The sequence below is a fragment of the Notechis scutatus genome, chromosome 1 (assembly GCF_049901735.1).
Source record: "Notechis scutatus isolate UNSWTSFEM ecotype Mainland chromosome 1, rNotScu1.2, whole genome shotgun sequence".
Taxonomy (NCBI): domain Eukaryota; kingdom Metazoa; phylum Chordata; class Lepidosauria; order Squamata; family Elapidae; genus Notechis; species Notechis scutatus.
Window position 1 is genome coordinate 232182279 of NC_142009.1, and position 22793 is coordinate 232205071.

At 41.2% G+C, this 22793-nt stretch overlaps 3 protein-coding genes and 1 long non-coding RNA gene across 9 annotated transcripts in view; 3 read left to right on the top strand and 1 right to left on the bottom strand.

Annotated features, from left to right (window-relative positions):
* MYRF (myelin regulatory factor) overlaps positions 1 to 5120 on the top strand; it is a 111000-nt gene extending 105880 nt beyond the window's left edge. For all 5 annotated transcript variants that reach the window (XM_087950637.1, XM_087950640.1, XM_087950639.1 and 2 more), the window contains one exon: positions 373 to 5120. In XM_087950637.1, the coding sequence (XP_087806763.1) occupies positions 373 to 459 (87 nt within the window). In that variant the 3' untranslated portion in view covers positions 460 to 5120. The remainder of the gene's footprint in view (positions 1 to 372) is intronic.
* A 1898-nt stretch (positions 5121 to 7018) lies between these two features.
* TMEM258 (transmembrane protein 258) lies at positions 7019 to 16271 on the bottom strand. The gene is made up of 4 exons (XM_026682586.2): positions 16142 to 16271; positions 15190 to 15299; positions 13115 to 13263; positions 7019 to 7152 (listed from the first exon to the last, which is right to left on the bottom strand). The coding sequence occupies exons 1-3, from the start codon at positions 16142 to 16144 to the stop codon at positions 13137 to 13139; spliced, it is 240 nt and encodes a 79-aa protein (XP_026538371.1). The 5' UTR covers positions 16145 to 16271; the 3' UTR covers positions 7019 to 7152; positions 13115 to 13136.
* Positions 9477 to 13263, top strand: LOC148133261 (uncharacterized). The gene is made up of 2 exons (XR_015746615.1): positions 9477 to 9537; positions 13093 to 13263. It is a non-coding gene; the product is annotated as an uncharacterized LOC148133261 (long non-coding RNA).
* Positions 16268 to 21405, top strand: FEN1 (flap structure-specific endonuclease 1). 2 transcript variants are annotated; one of them, XM_026682585.2, is made up of 2 exons: positions 16268 to 16552; positions 19353 to 21405. In XM_026682585.2, the coding sequence occupies exon 2, from the start codon at positions 19402 to 19404 to the stop codon at positions 20548 to 20550; it is 1149 nt and encodes a 382-aa protein (XP_026538370.1). In that variant the 5' UTR covers positions 16268 to 16552; positions 19353 to 19401; the 3' UTR covers positions 20551 to 21405. The 2 variants fall into 2 exon arrangements, with proteins under 2 accessions (XP_026538370.1, XP_026538369.1); XM_026682584.2 differs by having other exon boundaries at positions 16339 to 16544.
* The last annotated feature ends 1388 nt before the right edge of the window (positions 21406 to 22793 follow it).

Genomic DNA, 22793 nt, shown 5'->3' on the forward strand with positions numbered 1-22793 from the left:
GTTGGGGAAGTTACATTTACTGACACAATACATCAGTATAAAGGCTTCTATGCCTTGAAAACACACAGAAAATTAGCCTTCCTTCATAAAACCGGAGAAGTGTTTTAGTGATCCAAGGGGACCTATTCAGAGTATGAGCTTACTTTTTACTTTGACTCTAAATTTGAACTCATTTACATTTCTTCCAAAAGTAGTAATAGTTTTGAGCTAATGATCCAACCAACTTTCCATGTTTGCTTCCCAGAATGTAAATTGTTTCTGTTAATGATGGCTATTCATGATTCCCTCAAGAAGTTAAGAGTTCCTCTCAGTAAAAAAAAAACCACCTTCATTTCCCTTGAACCTATTTTTTTCCCCATTCCCTCCCTACAGGGCCAAGCTAATTGCAGTACCCCTGTGGACCAGATGGGCTCTCTCTTTAATGACTACTATTTCCAATTTTATTGGCTCTGTGAATGAGTCTCCGGAACACCTGCACCCTTTTGACCGAAGCAGAAAAACGATGGGCTCCAAGACTCATTTGACTGAATACTCTCTTCAAAGAACACCACGCCCTGACTAGTTGCTTCTAATCGATAATCCCTTCCTTTGGGTCTGAGTTACTTTGGTTTCCTTCCTACCAGAGGGATGTTAATCTTAGAATGTCATACTTTGGGAAGGAATAGTGCCACAAGCAAGACAAGGAAATACAGAGGCATTTTGTTTTCTTGATTTGCTGTAGGATGCTAGAATTTATCTGGCTCTTGAATACACTGGATTTTAAAATTTTAGGCTTGACCATGCTTGCGTTCAGTCTATTTGGGCATCTCAGAACTGAAAGATATGGCTTGACTGGAAACACATCTTGGTGCCCAGAAAGTCAATGAAGCAGCTTTCTAAGGTAACTTTCTTACCAATGATGTTAGAAGTCCTATTCTAAAATGGAAACACTGGATCTGTCTGAAAAGGAATTCAATCTAGATGTGTTGCAAGTCGTACACTGGAATTTTCAACTTTCTAGCTGGTAGTCAGATGCTTCTCTTTAAAGCTATGCTTGGCAGAAATCCTGGTGACACTGGAATTCAGGGCTGATAGGTTGTTTTCAATAGCAATAACCAATGGAAAAGTTATGGGGTTTACCTCTCTCTTCTTCCTGCATTTGTCTTACTATAAATTTGTATTTGGCAGACAACAAACCTCTTGGGCCCTGCAAAAGCCATTCTCAGGCAGGCCACATTTGCACCCAAAGTGCCTTCTTTTCAGGACTGGATCTTCATCCTTCATGCTTCTCAAGAAGATAGCTCTTTTCTTCAAATATACTTGAGAAAATAGCCTCTAATAGGCTCTACAACTGGACCACAATGCTGGTATCATAATAGCATTGACTGAAACCTTTTACATCCCATTTTCTGCCACTGCCAAAAATACATTCATCCCAAAGAGAATATGGAAAAACTTATACTATACCCTTGTGTCAGAAACCAGGAAAAGAAGGCCACCAGAAGGAATGTACCCAGTGCTAAAAAATATCTACATTGATTTTTTTTTAATCCCTAAGGGATCACAGGGGTCCCTTTGAGGTAACAAAACAAAATACTTTTCTTCATTCTAGGCTTTGAATATCCTTTGTATTTCAGGTAATTTACTGTTACAAGATTTTAATTTGTTAAACCACTTCTGGGGGGTTTTCACCAAAAAGAGAAAAGAAGCAGCTGCCAACATTCAAGTCAATTATTGATTGGCTTGTGCCTCATAGGAAACCAAAGTTGAGTTCACTCTGAGTGCCAACCTGAGCCAAGATTTTAAATTAGGTGCTGGGATAAGTCAGATGTGCAAGCACAATGTCCAGGTATCAGCCTTTTGCCCTCAATTTGAAGACAAATGAGTTAGGTTGGTTCAGGCACTGGCCATTTCTTTCTAAAATGGTTAAATAAGATTTATGTAGAAGCAACAACAGTTGCATAGAGAACAAGGAGGTAATCTGATGAGGAAAGTAAGAAGCTGCTGGTTCAGCTTTCTCAACCAGAATGAAATTACTGTATAAAGAATATATGAAAAGAAGCATTCCTGCCTTTGGCATATTCCAGTCATCCAGCACTGCAAGCTTTTAAATTGGATTACTGTAGTTTAAAATTACTAAAGTAAACCTTGGCTATTGATATTTTTTTAAGCATTGATATGTTTGTGAAAACTTACAGTAGTGTTGCCTGCATTTCTTGGTGGAACTGCCTCATTATTAATTTATCTATTACCAGATAGGCATACTTTTAGGCTATTATCAGTGTTGCATATTTGACATTGCATTGTATATCTATGCTAAAAATCGCACTTCCCAGAGAAAAATGATAACTAAAAATAGTTTTATAAGAACACTTCTAATAAATGTATTAATATGTATGCTAACCTAGCAGTTAAAAAACATGAAAATTCAAATAGATAAATAGGTACCCATTTTGGTGTGGAAGGTAACAGCAATCCGTGCGCCTCAGTCATGCTGGCCACATGACCACGGAAATGCTGGCTCCCTCAGCTACTGTAGGAAACACAGATGAGCACTGTCCCCTAGAGTCGGACACAACTGGACAGGGGAAATGTTTACCTTTAACCTGTTTTCACAAAATAATGTACTGGTCTAATTGTTCTTCAGGATGCTTTAAAGCGAGTAGTACTCATGGATGCAATATAAAATTAATTCATTGTTAATGATTGATATCTTTCTTTGGGATGCTGTATGTTGTGTGCCCAAGAATAGCTCCTCAAGAAAAACAGCAGTTGGGTATTCCTATTCATTGGGAGCAGTGATGACACACTTGATGATATAGGGAAGAGAAGACAGAAAATTTTTAGTTAGGTCCACCTCGGAGAAAACAGACATGCAAAGACTGGCATGGCTATCATTACAAGTACTTGCCACCAGTTGGCAATGTTGCACAAGAAAGAATTAACATGATCAGTTTTTGTATACAGAGATCTAAGGGGCAACAGGCATGAGGTAGAAAATCTAATACATACAGTATTTAATTTGGCACTTAATTTCAGATAGCTAATATTAACTCAAACTGGAATTGTAATTTATTGATGTCATTACTATAGGTTTTAAACATTGAAGATAATATATACTTTAGGTAAGGCTCTCTGGCCAAAAAACCCAAACATTTTAAACTGCAGTCCTGTACTCACCGTTCACTGATGAGTAACAGAAAGAAATGAATTTGAGTTCAGCAAACTTCCACAAGGATGCACTGCTAAGCACTGCTTATTGAAGGGTTTCACTGCTTGGTGTTTCAGTGCAGAATTGAGCTTCAGTTATTATGAAGACAGCCGTTGCCTGCACTTCTCCAGGACATCCTTGATAGCATTAGCTTCTCTTGTCACCCACTGTTCTATTTTCCTCTTTCCCTCTACATTTTTTTTCTCCTCCTCCTCTTCCTTCTCCTCAGTGCCTTAGTTTGGACATAATTGTAACAGAGCCAATGTAAAGGAGAATAGAGGAAAGTATTGTACATTTTAACAGGACTTGGTTGGAGTCTTTTTCCTCTATACACATACTTGTGCTCAGAATAACAAGAGTAAATGATGAAACCATAGGCCAGATAAAAATCTGTCTTTTATGGTGTAAAGAACTGCTGTCATTCTAGAGGCTTGCATCAATCCTGCCACTTTTTCCATGCCAAACTCTGTCAGCTTCTCACATAGCGGAATCTTCCAATGTTATTCCAGCCAGATGGGAAGAAGTCCTGCAATAGCGCCCATTTAGTTAAAGTAATGCAAGCAGTAACTCATAGAAATGGAAGAATCCGTTGTTCCTTTTGATTCCATCTTAGCTCTAGTATGGCTCTTCTCAGCAGCAAGGTGCCAAAATACTCCCTTATTACAAGCAGTAAGAAATCTTTAAACCCTTAGTTAAGAGCTATTCATTTAAAAACAATCTGATGAGGACATTCACATTTTCCTGACTATCCCTTTGCCTACTCCTCCATACTGATATAAATAGCTAACCCACCACTGTTTGTTATCTATCCTGATCAGGGTGAGGCAGCAAAGACAAAATGACATCAGAAATAAAATAACCAATCACTTTCTTCTCCCAGTCGATCCAATGGAATTGGAGAGAAGGTATCAGTGTTTTTATATATAAGTATGCATGTACGGTATATATATGTGTGTGTGTGTGTGTGTATATATACACAAGCACACATATACATATATCAAATATTTTTATTGGCAAATTCACATCAAAGTTTTTTCTGGTATGCATAATCTTTTATAACAAGTATTGCTCTTTATATTACAGGTTTCATTGTTTTAAAATGCTGTAACACTGCTTCTATAATATCTCTTTTGTCTCAAAATGCTTCAAAGTATCAAGTGAGGGAGAGAGAAAAATTAGCCAAAAAATCATAGCAGATTAATAACCATCAATGCCTCAGTTATTAACATAATCACATAAACTGGACCTTTTGACCACACAATCTTTACTCATCTTGTCTCAGAACATTCCTTCCCATTTGCGTTATTTAGACTTCTCAAAAGCAAAATAGTGATTAAAAACTGTATCTGTTCCTGTCTGATAGACAGGTTAAGAGATGGTGCTTCCTGCTTAGTTGGTAGCTCACCTTTCTAAGAGCTGGAATTCTAACTGTGCCGCTTTAGGAACAGGAAGAAAAAACTAGGGTGGATATGGAGCCAGCTTTTAAAGTTTGGCTGCTCTGAAGGTTAGCAATGATTTCTGAAAAGGAAAATCCATACACTTTTTGTACTTTTATTATTGTTAAAGCTTAAAGCCTGTATATAAATATTTTATGCCATCACTGTGAGCCTTAAGGAATATAAAGCACTAATTGTTTTGTTTAATTGTTTTGTTTGCTACCACAGCTTTAATCATTGTATATTGTCTACAATTTCAAAGTCATATACTTAGTGAGTACTGTTTATGTTTTATTATTATTTTAGTTTGGTGGAGAATAAGTGAAGTTGCTTTTTCTTCTACCACCTGCTTTTCCAATTTGTATTTATATTTTGTTCTTGTTTTGGAGTTCTGGTGGTCAGGATTCCTTTACATTTGTTTGCTTATCTAGAGCCTAATTCTTAAGAAATGTACCTCTATAAATAAATACCCAAGTATACTACTTTGTACCCAAGATTGGCTCATCACTTATTCTTCCACTTCAGTAGATCTTCAGTAGACACACAGTGCAATTAATTAAGGATGCAGATCAAGAAAAAAGAATTTGGTATTGCACATAATATGCTACAGGAACTATTTGGAGATGACAAAAATAATCATGTTTTAGATTAATGTTCCTATCTGAAGTTTTTATAAAAGAAATAAAGAATGCAAATGACCAGTTGTCTGCAAGAAATATAAATCCTTCCTCCATTCCCCACCATCTGGTCAGAGCTGAAAAAGCTTCTTGGATGAGAAGCTAAACATCTTCAAAGAAAAACAAGAAAGTCCAGTTGCCTCTTGGAAAAAGCACATTTGGAACCATTGCCTGGATGATGGAGTAATTTATTTCTCTCTCATACACACACTCAATTGAAATGGTCAAAGTACCGAATGTCCTCTCCTATTTTCTCCACAACCACCACCCTGCGAAGTGGGTTGGGTTGGAGAGAATGACTGTCCCAAAGCCATCCAGGTGGCTTTTATGCCCAAGGGAAGCAAAGCCTAGAATTCTGGTTTCTAGGCCAATCTTTTAATCATAGCACAAATGAACTGATTCATTTATATGAGCTAAAATGTGAAACTTTCTATTTATTAACTGCCTTTTCAAAATAAGATGCAGGAGAAAGAAAATTATTTAGCAGTAACAAGATAGCCATAACAGAGGTAAAAATCAATGTTATTTGTGGACTTTGCAACTGAAGTAATGCATCTATCAAAAATATCATTAGGTGAACTATCTCCATGTTGTTCCCAAAAGGATCCTTCCAAGGTCAGTGAAACGAGGATTCATATTGTTGGGGGCAGTATGCCGATTCTGTAAACCACTTAGAGAGGGCTGCAAAGCACTATGTCTAAGTGCTAGTGCTATTGTTCATTGCAGCAAAAATAAATTTGGCAGCACCTTAAGAACCAATACCTTTGTCAAAATAGTTCACTTAATCAGGTACAGGACCACCATCAGAGCAGTGGGGCACTCTGGAATATGTAGGTTCATGTAACTACATATGCAACTGGTTAAAGCAACAGTAGGGTTTGTAGGCAGGGAGGAATGTGGGCAGGATGACCAAGAGAGGCTAAGCAGTGAACATGAGAGACAGAGCTCAGGCAATGAACAAGGACTACCCACTCCTGATCCTCGAGCAGAGAGAGTGGAGAGAAGGGAACAGCGCAGGCTGATCCAACTACTTGGGCGTGCCCTGCCCCTCTCCACAAGGCACACCTGGGGACTGAGACTGAAGGAGATGCTGTGGGGAGAGGCATTTGTCGGGAACAAACGCTGAGTTCATGGAGTGTTGTGTGCCATTGCAGACGTTGGCAGTTTCCTGGGCTTGTTTTATTTCTTGCTTCCTGGATTAATTGACTTATTCTCTTGTTCTGCTGGATTTCTTGTTTTGCAGCTGTTGTGCTTGCAGCGTTGTGCTGGACTACTTGCAGCCAGAGGCTGCTGGAGGTGTGCGTGCGTGTTATCACTTTGCTCTGGGACTTGCCAGAAACATGGGAGCTTTGGGGGGAACATTTGGAGCAATAAAGGGGCAGTTTGAACTGTCAGCTGACTGTGTTGACTCTGTGCCATCCCCGGGTCATCACACATTTATTCCATATATCCAAAAAATGGTACAGTGAATAGGATGCATCAATAAACCATAAAATGGTCACCTCAGTTTCTCATTCTTGGCACCTTGCCTTGAGGTCAGGTTTCAACAGCATGCCACTTGACGACCATCCGCTCCTAGAGAGCGATATCTATTTCTCCTACTGAGAATATATACAAACCCAAGGCTAAATATGGTTGACCAGCCAGTGACAAATAAATGGATCTACACTGATATCAAAAACAAAAACTCCAATGCCTCAGAGTATAGCACAACATTTAGCTTATCACAGATTCAGCTTTATTGATCTGACGTTAGAATTCTCTCATGTTAGAATTATAGTCCAGAACTGTGATAAGCCACATTGTTCAATAAAAAAGTAAAAAGGAGGTGCAGAAAGGTTTCTGGAATCTGAAAGGAAGAAAAGAAAAAACAAAATTGAATCATACTATTTCTTACTGCTTTCCATGTCACTACACTGCACGCACAATTATTAGGCAAGTAAGTATTTTGACCGTATCATTTTAATGCATATTTTCCACCTCCAAGCTGTATAAACCTGAATGCTTATGGGATATAAGCAGATCAGGTGATGTGTATTTGTGTATTGAGGGAGGGTATGGCCTAAGGAGATCAACACCCTATATCAAGGTGTGCATAATTATTAGACAGTTGCTTTTCCTCAAGCAAAGAAGAGATTTAACTGACTCTGAAAAATCAAAAATTGTAAAGAGTCTTTCAGAGGGACGCAGCACTCTTGAAATTGGGGTGCGACCACAGAACCATCAAACATTTTGCTGCAAATGGTTTGCAAGAAACATGTTGAGAAAAAAAAGATGCACATTAACTGCCAAAGATTTGAGAATAGCAGTTACCACCGAAACATTTCCAATTGTTTGATACTATAAGGAAGTAAATTTAGGTTAGATATTTGGAGGAAGTTCCTGATGCTAACGGCTGTCAGTGAAATAAGCTATCTCTGGAAGAGGTATACTGTATATTCCTCTTCACTAAGAGCCCCAGTAGCAATCTTCCAAATGATTTAGCAAATTTTGTACTGAGCTGCCTTCTAACTCCAATTCTATGAAATATTGACTGTACATACTTTTCAGTGAAGCAAATTCTTTGGTAATATACTGATATCTTCTGCAAAAGCATTTTAAAACTTGTTTTTGTATAATTAAAGTATATGTGGAATAAGTGATATTTCTAAAAGCTATATTATGTTGCCTCTAAAATGTATACATACCAGCATTTATGTTAAAACTTTATTAACATTATTCATTTTGCTTTTATTTTTAAATGTTACCCAGTTAAAAATAATGTATTGTTGGGTTGTTTTTAAAAATTTCAAGCTTTCTTATTGTTAATTTGAAATTTAATATTCTCATACTAACAGTGTAAGCCATGGATGTCAAATTTGCGGTGTCACGTTTGTCATGTGATGTATCACAACTTTTTCCCCCCTTTACGAAGCTGGGGTGGGTGTGACCTGTGCATGATGCATCCAACCCTCAGGCTGCAAGTTTGACACCCCTTGTGTAAGCCTACAAACATCTATTCAAAATTAAGTCTTTTTGAAAACTCAGGAGACCATGGCTAGATAAAAAGTACAGGACTGTTCTTGATACTTATTTTTGGATGCTGGAAGTTTTCTAGTTTTATCCCTGTATTTTAGTTCATTTTTGTCTGCTGGAATATGTTTAGCATTACAGGTAGTTCTTATTACTTTTCAACCCTAACTGGGACTATAATTTCTATTGCTAAGCAAAGTGGTTAAATGTGTCGTGCATAGTTTTACATCAGAGTTGTTAAGCGAATCACTTGGGTTGTTAAGTGAATCATTGACTTTTCCCATTGACTTTGCTTCTTGAAAGCTGGCTGGGAAGATCACAAATTAAGATCATATAACCTCTAGATCAGTGGTTCCCAAAGTGGGCGGTACCACCCCTGGGGGTGGGTGGGATGACTTAAGGGAGCGCTAAGAGGCAAGAGGGGCGGCAGGGGGGCACTAAAAGGCAAGTGGGATGGCAGAGGAGTGCTGGAGTTGGGCCACTCGCAGGGTGCAATTCAGCTTCCCACTTTCATGGCTTGCTGGTGGCCGAGGAAGGCAAGCAAGGGCTGACCTGTTGCCGCTTGGGTCCCGCCTGGATTCTCCACAGCTGCTGGGCCTTGCCTGCTCGGGGCACGGGGGGGTGACCAGGGAACACGATGCTATGCCTTCCACCCCTTCCCTCTGCCCCCTGCCAGCCTGTGTGCTTTGGCTGAATGCAGGCCATCGCTGTGAGAATGATGCAAGTCAAGCCTCGTGAGAGCGAATCTTCCACCCATGGAGCTTGCATAGCGGTGGCTCGCACTCGGCTAAAATGCTCAGAGGGGTGGCTGGCAGAGGCCCATGCAGGCAGCATAAGCCTTGTGCTTTCTGGTTGCCTCCCGCAATCCCCCCCATCAGCCACGACCCATGAGCCCCAGCAGCTGACGAGATGCGGGCTGGCAGGGAGACGAGTAATGAGAGGTCTGCCCTGACAGTTACGGTGGGTTCACCTTTCCTGCAGTTCACTTCTCCCGCAGCTCCTGCAGTGGGCGAGGCTGTAGCCTCGCTTGAAGTTCCCAGCCCTTTCCCCAAAAGAGGGAGTGGAAGTCCCACCTGTGGCCCCTTTGTTGGACCAGGAAGGCTTGCCTGCCGGCTTTTCTGGGCAACGTGGGACCGGGCGTGAACAGACAATCGCGCCCGGTCCCTGTGACTCTGGTTGTCTTGTCATGAGCGACGCTGCCGGGTGACCTTGTTGGAAGAGTGTGTGTGTGTGTGTTTCAGGTGGGTCTCCTAGCTTAGGAGGGGAGAGCGAAGGAGGAAGGGAAGGGATAGAGAGAGAGAAAGAGAGGGAGAGAGAAAGAAAGAAAGGGGGAAGAGAAAGGAAGAAAAGGGATAGACAAAGAAATGGGAGGATGGAAGGGACAGAGAAAGAGGGAGGGAGGAGAAAGTAAATGGGATATATGGAGGGAGGGAGAGAGAGAAGGAAGAAACAAGAAAGGAAAGAAAAGAAAAGGGAAAGAAAGAAAAAGGGAGAAAGAAAGGAAGAGAAAGAAAAGGGATAGACAAAGAAACGGGAGGATGGAAGGAAGGGACAGAAAGAGAAAGAAAGAAAGAAGAAAAAGAAAGGGAGGGAGGAGAAAGTGAATTAGATATCTAGTCCAACCACCTGCTCCAGCAGGGTTAGAAGGGGGAGTTTGTGTCTGTGTGTGTGCACATGGCTGTCAAAACTCCAAAAACAGGTGGATAATCTGGAACGATCTCCATAGAAAAGCTAGGCTTCGGCAGCGGCAGGGATTTGCGATCCAGCGCGATCCCTGCCGAGCTCACTGCCAAGGTTCCCCCGATCCGTTTGGATCTGGGGGATATAGCTGCCCTGCAGGGGCAGCTGAAGACAGGGGGGATCTGGAAAGGGGGTAAGGGGTGTCGCAGACCCCCTCCCCAGCCAGCAAAATCCCCTTTTCCCGAGGCGGAGGAGCGGCGGTCAGCAATGGCCGCCATGAAGAAACCTGCAAACGGATAAGATTGTGCAGGAGGAAGAAAATCAGGGAAATCGTGAGAGTTGTTTCTGGACCGGGATAAAGTTGCCAAGGGATAAGAAAGTTTCCTGGGGCTTGAAAATTGCTACGGAGAAGTTGCTACATTGTTTCCAGAGAGAGTTACAAGCGGCGCACAGAATTCTAAAAGGGAAAGTTTTTTTTTTCCCCTTCACTCTCCTTCCTAACGTGACGGGCAGATGGAACAACAAGAGAAATCTGAAAATCTAGGTAATTAAATACTGAAGAGATAAGGATTTCTGAATGATTTTTTTTAAAAAAAAGACTTAAAAATTTTTTTTTTTGCTGTGAGTGGGAAGGGAGAGGGAAAAATTGGATTAGAATTTGAAAATAAGGAGAAGACTGCCTGGATTTTTAAAGAGCTATAAATACTAACAAGGCTTCTGAAAGATATATATTAAATGGAACTTTGTGATCAAACTCCAATCCCAGAAAGAGAAAGTGAAGGAGAAAGTGCTTAAAAGAATTAACCTACTTGGATTGCTTGGTGATTTTACCACTTTTGAGAATTATCTCTGATTAAAAGCACTTGGGTGGTTGCTTGGGAAAACTTTTTCTCTTTATAATGGCATTACTTGTGGACAGATTGAAACTTTTATATCAAAAATATGAAAAAGAAAAGCAAGAAGGGAAGGACGTTTTTGATACTCTTTTTTCAGTATTTAGAAATGGCGGTCTACACTTATGTAAAATTGAATGGACAACAGGACGACTGGGACAAAGAAGAAGCCATTTTTGATGAACAAGTGACTTTGGCTGGGGAAGGAAAGGAGAAAGAGAAAAAGGAAAAAGAGACTTTAAGACCTATAAAAGCAATCAAAAAAGAGAAAAATAAGATGAAAAAGAGATATTATGTTAGAAGACAACAGAAAGGAGGAAAGCAGAGAAAAAGGGAGGTGGAGAGGCAAAGGGGTAAAGAGGACAGAGAGAAGAATAAGCAAGGGAGAAAGGGGACGAGAAGCCTCAATAGTAGTGAGCAAGATGTAAAGAAACAAAAGTTTTTTTAGAGATAATGGGTAAACTTTATTGATAAAGGGATTCTAAAGGTACATAAGATTGTTTTTTATATTTGTATTTAGAAATAATTTTAGAAAGTTGGAAATAATGTGTAATTTAAAGTGTGATAAAATGTTTAATATAACTTAGTGAAACTTGTCTTAAGAAAAGGGGAACATTTTATGAAATAAGGATTTGAGATATGATGTGGGGGGGGGGAATAATTGTGAAAAATATAAGTATTCCCAAAAGGCATGTTATTTAATTGAAATGGATAAAATGGTTAAGATATAAAGGAGTTGGAGAGAAAGATACAAATGAATGTCAATATTAATTAGATTGTGTTATTTCAGTGGAATTTTTTTTTTTTTTTGAAAGGAGAGATTTGAAGTAGGAGAAGCAGGAATACCTTAATGAAATAATGATTTAAAATATGTGATGTGGGGGGGAATAATTATGGAAAGTAGGTGCTCCCACAAAAGTATGTTAATTAATTGAAAAGTAATGTGCTAAGTGTTTATGATATAAAAGAATATGAATATTAATGAATAGATTAGTATTGGTATTGATAATATTGTATAATTTTAGAATGTACCAAATAGAATCCCAATGTAAGTTAGGTATTTTATATTAAGTATTATAAATGTAGGGGAAAGAGGTAAAGGCGTCATACTCCAATTAGTGTACAGGAGAAGCTTTTTTTTAAAGAAGAAAGATAAATCGATAGCTGGAAATAAACAGACAAAGAATAATAAATATTATGATTTGAATTGAGATGAGATAAATAAAATAAAATTAAGAGAATCTAAGAGAGAGAAGCAGCTATATAAAAAATTGAAAATGGTAATAAGATATGGAATGGCATATAAAATGAATATGAATTTGAGTTGGTGTCTGTACAAAGAGTTTTGACCCGGGATTAAGCAACTTTCAGAAAAGATGTTTTTTTTAATGTTTATATGTTTTGTGTTCTTATGTGTTTATGTTTGAATGAACTAATAAAACCTTGGAGAAAGGTTAGAAAAGGACAATGGAGAGAAAGATAGAAGAAAATAAAGCAAGTTAGAAAGGGAAAATATGTGATTGTAAGGAAATGTGTTAATGTTGTAAAACTTTCAAATAATTTTTAGAAATTTTTAGAAAAAAGGTTTTGTTTATCTTGTATGTTTTGTATGCTTTTAAAAATTAATAAAATTTGTTAAAAAAACAACAACTCCAAAAACAGGTCAAGTAGTGCTGGGGAGGTCAGTCATAAATTAGAACACTTTCTAAGCAACTGGCCATTAAGCGAGGACCACTTGTATTTGGTTTGCCAGTCACATGGTCACCTGGCCATGCCCACCAAGTCACATGGCCACCGGGTCACGCCCACCCAGTCACGTGACCACCAAGGCACACCCACAAATTAGGCCAGTTTTTAAGAAATTTGAATCCCACCCCTGGGTGGGGGGCACTGAGGATGAGTTTGTAGCACCAAGGGGGCGGTGGGCTGAAAAAATTTGGGAACCACTGCTCTAGATGCTGCAATTATCATAAATATATGCTGCCTGCCAATTTTGATATGACCATGTGATAGCTGTAAATATGAAGACCAGTTGTAAATCATTTTATCGGTGTTGCTGTAATTTCACATGGCCGCTAAATGAATGGGTGTAAGTCGAGGACTATTTGTATTTACACTGCATCTTTAAATATACTTTTTAAAAGTTTCATCTGAATTTGTTCTATACACTTATTAACCAGATCCTTATTGTCAGAAGGCCCCAGCATAGCATTTAACATGTCTCACCTGAAATAGCTCCAAATTACTGTCACACATAGATCCCAACCCACAGCAATAAGAAGAGAACTCCAAAGCCCATGAAGAGTGATGCTACTAGAGAGATGAGTAGTTCTTTGTAAATGTCCCGGGTATACTTGGTGGATGTCACTTCATAACTGAGATAATTATTAAAGATATAACCAGACAGGTTTACAGAAAACATATCAATCCAAATTGGAAAAAAACAACCACGTATCCCATAAATAATGGAATGACAATTGTACAGATCACCTATCTTTAACATAGCTCATAATACAGAAATTAAGCAGACAATCCTTTCCTTGCCAAAAATAGAGAAGAAACTAATACATCACTTTCTTCAGTTAGGTTAAACAGAATGGAATGAATTGAAGGAACAGAAGCAGTTTAGGAACTATTCTCAGCTTGTTATTATGGTAGCCATTAAGTAACAAAAATGTTAGAAATATTTATCACACCCATGCTATCTTGCAAGCATTTGATGAAGTCAAGTTTTCTTTATCAAAATTTCACAATTCTCATTATCCAAGTTTAAATGTTCATTTTTTTCATTAAGATGTTTTTTTACTACTTAGAACTACTTTCCAACTCTTGAGAAACAATCACATTTCTAATGTTTCATAATAATACTTGTAATACAATTTTAAACTGAGCATGTGGCACAAATCCTGAATGTAATGTTTGTTGTTTCAAACTGTATGAACTAATTTTTTGTCTATTGGCAATTGAGTATCTCTACTCCTGGCATAAAAGCATGTTATGATGCTATAAAGTATTTATATTCTGCAAAAGTAGTAATAATCATATTTCTGTGCTTAAAAGAACATGAAAACATGTGACCTATATTTATGAGATCCTAATATTGAGTCATCCAGGTGCTTTCTGGCAAACCAGAAATTTCCATGAATTTCATTTTTATCTAAGTGCTTTTCTAATTATGGAATCATGATCACCAACTTTAGCCAAGAGGAGATTCCTTGAATCCTGGTATATATTGTACTTAAGAGTTCCCAAGTTATATTATGCTGTACCTTGAAATTATTCTGCATGATACTCTGCCTTCTGAAAATTATTTCAAATCTTCATTTCAGGATTATATCACCATCAGTTGATGGAAATCTAGTATTAAGAACTTACTTCTAGTAGAACATGATATACCTCTAAAACAGGGGTCACCAACCTGTGAGCTGTGGATAATCGCCATTGGGCCACATGAGTGGCTACCTGGTGCATGCACCTCTGGGTGCATGCACAGCCCCAGTCACATGCACCTCATCATGGGTGCTTGCGGCCCCACTCACACAAGTTTCATCACGGATGCTTGTTGGCCCGACTTGTGCAAGCTTTGCAACGAACCTCGCGGGTGCTGCACATGCACTTGCCCCTCCAACAAAATCATCCCCTCCTCCTCCCCTCCCCCTGCTCCAGACCAGCAACCCAGAAAGGTTGGGGAACTCTGCTCTAGACTCTACAATGGAAGCTCCTTACAATGATGGAAGCTAAAGAATGTAAGAATAATAAAGCACAGATGTCTGAATCAGCCCTTACTATTTAATAAAATATTTAAGGAACCGACTTTAATTATCCTTTTAACTGAATTGACTGAACTAGGGAGGTGATACTTTTTCAATTGATATATTGCTTGTTTGATTACTCTGTTGATGAAATATAGATTTCTTTTGTTTCTTCAGACTCTCTATAAATCACTACATCTTAATACTCAGTAGCAAAATATACAATAGGAAGAGTAAAATCCTGATGACCTTAAGACTTTTTTTTACTGCATTTGACAAGAACAGGAGTCTTCAAACTTGGCAACTTTAAGACTTGTGGACTTCAACTCCCAGAATTCCTCAGCTAGCTATGCTGGCTGGGGAATTTTGGGAATTGAAGTCCACAAATCTTGAAGTTGCCAAGTTGGAGACCCCTGGTCAACAGCAAAAATCTATGGTATTGATTTTATTTACAGACTAAATAAAGATATGGTGCTTTCCACAGGACTGCTGACCACCTTATATATTTTCATATATAACCAAAATATATCTCTGCAATTATAAGGATACACAAAGAACCAAGCTGTGAAGAACATGCCAATGGCCAGGAGCACCACAGTGAGATGTGGAAACACAGCCGGATTCACCGGACTGGTGTATCTGCTCATTGTTTCAAGTTCCTGAAATAAAGAAAAATAGGGGGTGGGAAGTGAGACAAGAAAAATAATATAAGATTATGAATATTTAACTATTTTTTAAAAATATATATCTTATTGAGAGAACTGCAGCATGAGGCAAAGGAAGTATTTCCTCCCCTGCCCCTCATGGATGTTGAGAAGAATGGACACAATAGCCAGTGAAGCTGGTCTAGAAAACAGGAGACTGTGAGAGTTGGGATTCCCTCTCCTCGACATGAAAGCCAGCTAGGTGGCTTTGGGCCAGTCATTCTCAGCCCAAGATAGGGTTTCATAGGGTTTCTGTTTTGGGGAAAATAGGAGGTGGGAGCATTAGGTACGTTTGTAACACCTTGAATTATATATTAAAAAATGAGGATAGATAGATGGTAGGGAGGGAGGTAGATGAGAGGGGGGAGGGAGGGAGGAAGGATAGATGATGGAAGGATGGATGGATGGACAGACAAACAGAGGAAGAAGGGGGAGAGAGATAACCACAACAATCCATTATCTGTTGATGCCCCTACCACAACTTCTCCCCGCCTTTTCCTTATCTTGAAGCCTGCCAGCGCTCAGCTTGAGCCCCTGGGCCTTCATACACCCCCATCCCTCTCTCCACGGGAATGTAAAGGAAGGTCCATGGGAGGTCCAGCTTCTGCGTGAGAGCCTCTTTCTGCCTTTTGCAAAAAGAGCCAACACCATTAACATTCCTCTAAAGGACCCCTCGAAAAGCTTTCTCGTGGTTACAGGCGCCCCGGAGCTGGGTCCGCCAATCACCAACGGCCGCAGCCGGAAAAAAGCCGCCCTGCAAAAAGCAGCCGCCGACGGTCCCTTTCCCCGCCACTTACCATGGCTGCGTTGGCGGCGGCTCCCGTCACAGAAGGACACGTCCGTCCTTTCCTGCCATCCTCGCTCCGCCCTTCCGTCTCCGGAGCTCTGTCTCTGTCTCTCCGGCCCAAAGCTTGCTGGGAGTTGAAGTCCGCTTGGCCCTCTAATTGTAGGGGAGCGCACAAAGCTGTCGTCAGAACCACACCTCCCAGAGATCACTGCGCGGTCGCATCTCTTGCGGCCCTCAGCGCGGGATTTAGAAGGCGCGAAGAGAGAGGAGTGTCGGAAGGCCGGCTTGGCGAGAGAGACGCGGCTTAGTTCCCGCGCGGCGGACGGAGGAGGTGTGCCAGACAAAGGCGGTGGAACCTGCTGGTGCGCTCGTGGGTAGAGGAAAAGCGCGGGACTGCTTGTGCTCTCGGCCAGGTAGCGTGGTAGGTGTTAACACTTAATTATTGCTGTCACTCCAGTTGGGTGTTCTAATAGCGGCGTGGGATGGTGGAATTGCAAATGTTTGAACAGCCATTCATTAATTAGCAGGAGGCCAAAGGCTTACCATTGGATGAGCAGCTTGGCATCAGTACGTGATTTAGTTCTTTGAAATATCACTTAAGATTATTAATCTATGTCAGTGGTTCCCAAACTTTTTCGGTCCACTGCCCCCTTGGTGCTACAAACTCATCCTCAATGCCCTCCACCCAGGGGCGGGATTCAAATTTCTGTGGGTGTGGCCTAATTTGAGGGTGTGGTTTGCTGGTCACGTGACTGGGTGGGCGTGGCTTGCTGGTCACGTGACGGTGGGTGTGACCAAACACAAGTGGTCCTCACTTAATGACCGGTTGTTTAGCAAGTGTTCTCATTTATGACTGGCCTCCCCAGAGCTACTTGACCAGTTTTTGGAATTTTGACAGCTTTAGATCAGGGGTCTAAATCCCACCCCTGCCTGTGTGTGTGAGAGAGAGGGAGAGAGAGAGGTTGGATCAGATCTCTCTCCCTCCCTCCCAGAAAGCCACCGTCAGTCAAAATTCATATTAGTGGTCTCCAGGATTTAAAATTATGAGTTTGGTGGTCTCTGAGGTCCAAAAGTTTGGCGACCCCCGATCCAAAGGGATGAGCCTGAGAGAGGGAAAGAGAGAGAGAAAAGAAAGAGAGGAAGAAAATAAAGAGAAAAGGGAAAGAAAGAAAAAGGGACAAAGAAAAAGGGGGGGATGGAAGGAAGGGACAGAAAGAAAAAGAAATAAGGAAGGAGACAGGGAGGAGAAAGATAATGAGTATCTATTCTAGTCCAATCACCTGCTTCAGCAGGGTTAGAAGGGAGTGTGTGTGTGTGTGTTTTCTTGTAATTTACCAGTACATTTTGGTTTTGCCTTCTTCAGAATTGGCACTGTAATACATTGGGGAAAAGTAATTTTTAGGGTGGAGATCTGGTCCAATGGATCCTGTTTAAAGCCTCAACAAAATGTGAGAGCTTCCTGATAGTCTTGACCATGTTTCGTCCACAAAACCTTTAATAGAAGCCAAAGATGTTTCAATATGGAAAAGGGCCTCAGTCTAAACTAGGCCTCATTCAATCTGATGCATCAGGTCTCTTTCTTTCCCTCTCTCTCTCTCCCTCCCTCCCTCCCTCCTTCCTTCCCTCCCTCCCTCTCAGACTGGCTTTGCTCTACTTTCCCGATGTGCCTGCAGGTCCGGCGCTTCAAACATGGATGGATGGATGGATGGAGAGAGAGGCGGGGGGGCAGGTAGGTAGGCAGGAAGGAAGCAGGCAAACAGACAAACCTTTTGGATGGATGGACGGACGGACGGACAGACAGACAATGTGACAGTGGTGGCACTTTGGGAAAGTGGTGCCAGCAGCTTTTCCCAACATGCTGCCGCATTCAAGGCACCGGTTCTGGAGCATTACTACAGTCAATGGGTGAACCTGCAGGGCCGGCGCCTTGAACGCCCCCCTGCCACCTCTTAGCATCCCCAAGGGGACCAGCAGAGGGGGGCTAAGAGGCAGCAGGGGAGCGTTCGAGGTGCCGGCCGGCCCTGCAGTTTCACCCATTGACTAGTACTGCTCCGGAGCCGGTGCCTCCAATGCGGAAGCGGTGGCACGTTACATGCCGCCACGGCCGCGTTCGATATGCCGCCCCCCTGCCGCCTCTTAGCGTCTTTCTGCTGGCCCCCTTGGGGATGCTAAGAGGTGGCAGGGGGCCGCTCGAGGCGCCGGCCCTGCAGTTTCACCCATTGACTAGCACTGCTCCAGAGCCGGCGCCTTCAATGTGGAAGCGGTGGCACATTACATGCCGCCACGGCAGAGTTTGACGCGCCACCCCCCTTCTGCCTCTTAGCGCCCTTCTGCTGGCCCCCTTGGGGATGCTAAGAGGTGGCAGGGGGGCGTTCGAGGCGCCGGCTCTGCAGTTTCACCCATTGACTAGCACTGCTCTGGAGCCGGCGCCTCCAATGCTGAAGCGGTGGCATGTTACATGCCGCCATGGCTGCATTCAACGCGCCGCCTCTTAGCGCCCTTCTGCTGGCCCCCTTGGGGACACTAAGAGGTGGCAGGGGGGCGTTTGAGGCGCCGGCCCTGCAGGTTCACCCATTGACTGTAGCACTGCTCCGGAGCCGGCGCCTCAATGGGCGAACCTGCAGGGCCGGCTGGCTCCTCGAACGCCCCCCTGCCGCCTCTTAGCGCCCCTCTGCCGGCCCCCTTGGGGACACTAAGAGGTGGCAGGGGGATGGTGCATTGAACGCTGCCGCGGCGGCACATAATGTGCCACCGCTTCCACATTGGAGGCGCTGGCTCCGGAGCGGTGCTACAGTCAATGGGTGAACCTGCAGGACCGGCACCTCGAATGCCTCCCTGCCGCTTCTTAGCGTCCCCAAGGGGGCAGGCAGAGGGGCAGCGCATCGAACGCGACCGTGGCGGTACGTAATGTGCCACCGCTTCCGCATTGGAGGCGCCAGCTCTGGAGCGGTGCTACAGTCAATGAGTGAACCTGCAGGGCCGGCTCCTCGAACGCCCCCCTGCTGCCTCTTAGCCCCCCCCTGCCAGCCCCCTTGCTTCTTAGTGCCCCCCTAAGGCATCCCACCCACCCCCAGGGGTCGGTACCACCCACTTTGGGAACCAATGATCTATGTGATATTGATAAAAGATTTATTATCAGTACACTGAGAAAAGAATGTTCTTATTCCACTACTGACTTGCTTGTTGTCATTTAAATTTTTATCTGTTACTTTACTTCCTAGGTTTTCTCCTGTATTATATTGCCTTAGATTTATCAATTGACCAGTCGAGATGGGAATCCATGGTTTGGCCAAGCTGATTGCAGATATGGCTCCTGCTGCCATTCGAGAAAATGACATCAAGAGTTACTTTGGGCGGAGAGTGGCCATTGATGCCTCTATGAGTATTTACCAATTCCTAATTGCTGTACGGCAGGGAGCTGACATGCTGCAGAATGAAGAAGGTGAGACTACAAGCCACCTGATGGGTATGTTCTACCGCACTATCCGCATGGTGGAAAATGGCATCAAGCCTGTCTATGTCTTTGATGGCAAACCTCCCCAGTTGAAATCAGGTGAATTGGCTAAGCGTACTGAGCGGCGGACTGAAGCAGAAAAGCAGCTTCAAGAGGCCAAAGAAATGGGTGAGGAAGAAAACATAGAGAAGTTCAGCAAAAGGTTAGTTAAAGTGACTAAACAGCATAATGATGAGTGTAAAAAACTTCTGACCTTGATGGGTATCCCATATGTAGATGCCCCTGGTGAAGCTGAAGCTAGCTGTGCTGCGCTGGTGAAAGGAAACAAGGTCTACGCAGCTGCTACTGAGGATATGGATTGCTTGACCTTTGGCAGCCCTGTGCTAATGCGACATCTTACTGCGAGTGAGGCAAAGAAACTGCCCATTCAGGAATTTCATCTAAACCGTATCCTCCAGGATATGAGCTTGAGCCTGAAAGAATTTGTGGACTTGTGTATATTACTAGGTTGTGATTACTGTGAAAGCATCCGTGGAATTGGACCCAAGCGTGCAGTGGAACTCATCAGGCAGCACAAAAACATAGAGAAGATTATTCAGCAACTAGATGCTAAGAAGTATCCCGTGCCTGAGAATTGGCTGCATAAGGAGGCCCAAAAACTCTTCTTGGAGCCTGAAGTTGTAAACCCAGAAGAAGTGGAGCTGAAGTGGAATGAGCCTGATGAGGAAGGGCTTGTTAGCTTCATGTGTGGAGAGAAGCAATTCAATGAAGAAAGAATTCGTAATGGGATCAAGAGATTAAACAAGAGCCGACAAGGAAGCACTCAGGGCCGGCTGGATGATTTTTTCAAAGTGACTGGTTCTATTACCTCAGCTAAGCGTAAGGAGTCAGAACCTAAGGGTTCAGCCAAAAAGAAGGCCAAGAGTAGTGGTTCAGCAACATCAAAATTTAAGAAAGGGAAATAAAGTTCTAGAACAATGCCAATTTCTTCAGCACTCCACCTTTCCTTAGACAAAATATATTAAGCAGTAAATTCAGGGTCTTTTCTGTACCATACAGTTGTTTTAGGATACTCAAAAAGTGAAACAATTTGTTGTCAGCCAATTAACAAACAATACTGTTGTATTTAAAAGATGATTGGGAAACTGCTAATCAATGCTATCCAAATATTCCGGTTTAGGGAGTCATAGCTTATATCTCCTGTCATCTTGAGTGTTGTGAAATATTAGTCATGCCGTGTGTTTAATCTGTTATTAACAATAGTGTGATGAAATAGCTTAATTTTGAGTTGCAGATTTCATTATATGTTGGCAATCTGCTAAATGTACATTAAATAAATAAATAAAATAAAAATAAAATTTTATAAGATTGCAATAGTGTTAATAGAAATATCTGCTTTACATTTTACAGTTGCTATTCAATAATCTATTCACTTAAATACTTGTCAGATGGGATAGCTGTAGAGGTGACGCATTAGCTTCTCATTCAGCCTTGTTTATTGTCTTCGGCCAAAAAAGCCGAAGACATAAACTTCAATGACAATTGTTTTAAAAGTTGACTATCCGAGGATTAAAAAGTAATACTAGTTGAAAAATTGCAGTAACGATAACATGGCAGTGGGTAAAAAAGTGAAATGAAGTCAGAACCTTACGAAAGTTTTATGTATACTTTTACAGTACAATTGAAATTTTCGTAACTGGTTTTAGCATTTGATTTATAACGTTTAACCCTGCCAGGGGGAGGGGGAGGGAAATTTTGTTTTAGAAAAATAAGAAAGCCATTTTAATTTTTTAAAAGTATATAATAAATCTCCATTTTCATTACTACCTCTTGTTTTATATTATGCTTAAACAAATGTACTTTTAATGTACTTTTATGCTTAACAAAATGTTCTATTTAACAAACTTTTTAAAAAATTCATGAGAGATAACCTTATCATTCAAGAACAAAACTGTAAATTTACATTTCTCTTGATGGAAAAAGGGCTTGAGTTGAATTCAGATAAAAATTATAAGTAAGGATTTCAGGATTAGATATTACTTAAATTAGGATTTATTGTACAATGTCAAGACATAGTTTTAAATTGAATCTAAAAGAATTGTTTGCATGGTTGTATACAGGTGCTAAAGCATAGTGAGGCAAAAGAAATCCTATTTTAATGAGAACACATGAAATCCAATCAAAATAACGTATTCCAGATGTACTGCCAAACCATTTTGGGTAACCTATGATTTAGCATAAAATTTGGAAAAAGCAAAATCTGGAGAGGCCCTAGAATCATTTTATGGAGTGAAGAGGGCAAAGTATGCCATCTTGTCCAACTCATCTGCCTTAGGAGTCTTGTCATTTGTGGGGCAGCTCTACCATAGGTTTACTACTTCTGAAGAGATTTCAGTCTACCTTTAATAGACCTTTCTTTGCTTCTCATAGCTAGTAGGTGCAGATGAACTGGAGAAAACATTCAGTCTCAATTGAAGCCTATCAGTGCATTGTGTTTTACATGTTGCAATCCTCCATTGTTCTCGAGCTGTAACAACAATAGGTTTCTTTCAACACAGCTTCAATTGATGGAGCAAATCGTGAGCTTGTCCCTCTTGCCATTTCTTTAAAATACATTAGAAGTCTAATATTTCTATGCCGTTCTCCTTTCTAGAGAAATTTATTTTACAATATAATAATCCCCCTCCAAAAAAAATCTTTAAAAAATAAATCACAGTCAAAAAAAAGTTTAAAAATATAAGACTAAGCCAGTTTTTAGCTTGGTTTCTTCATAAAGAAGGAACTACTGAGTATAAATATCAACTATTACAGTATATATAAATTGCTGAGAAATACAATACTTGTTTGCGTGGAACATTAACAATTTTCTTACAGAAAGTTGAACAGCTTCTTAGAAATAAAAATTGTTTTGCCTTATTGGAAACTTGATTTTCTCTAAGCAGAAGTCTTAGCTATGTTTCAGATGGATGCTTCATCCCCCTGAACTGAGCATTACTCTTGAGAAGGCAAATGAGGTGAGAATGTAATTATTGAATGCCAGTCTTTAGCAAAGTGACAGAATAATTATGAGTTTTTTGAACATTTAATTCTGCATGAAGACAACTGTGTAGATGGTGTTCCATTCTCCCAATTCTCTGACCTCTCAGTGGTGAATATTGTAGCTTTCTCTCAGATAAAGTGCATTGCCTATGACTTCTGTTGGGATGGC

What these genes read in the sequence shown, in the direction of transcription:
- TMEM258 (XM_026682586.2), bottom strand. An exon ending in TTCACAGCTTGGTTCTTTGT is followed by an intron (nt 13,264 to 15,189) that starts GTATCCTTATAA and finishes TAATTATCTCAG; the next exon opens with TTATGAAGTGACATCCACCA.
- FEN1 (XM_026682585.2), top strand. Translation starts at nt 19,402, where the DNA reads ATGGGAATCCATGGTTTGGCCAAGCTGATTGCAGATATGGCTCCTGCT.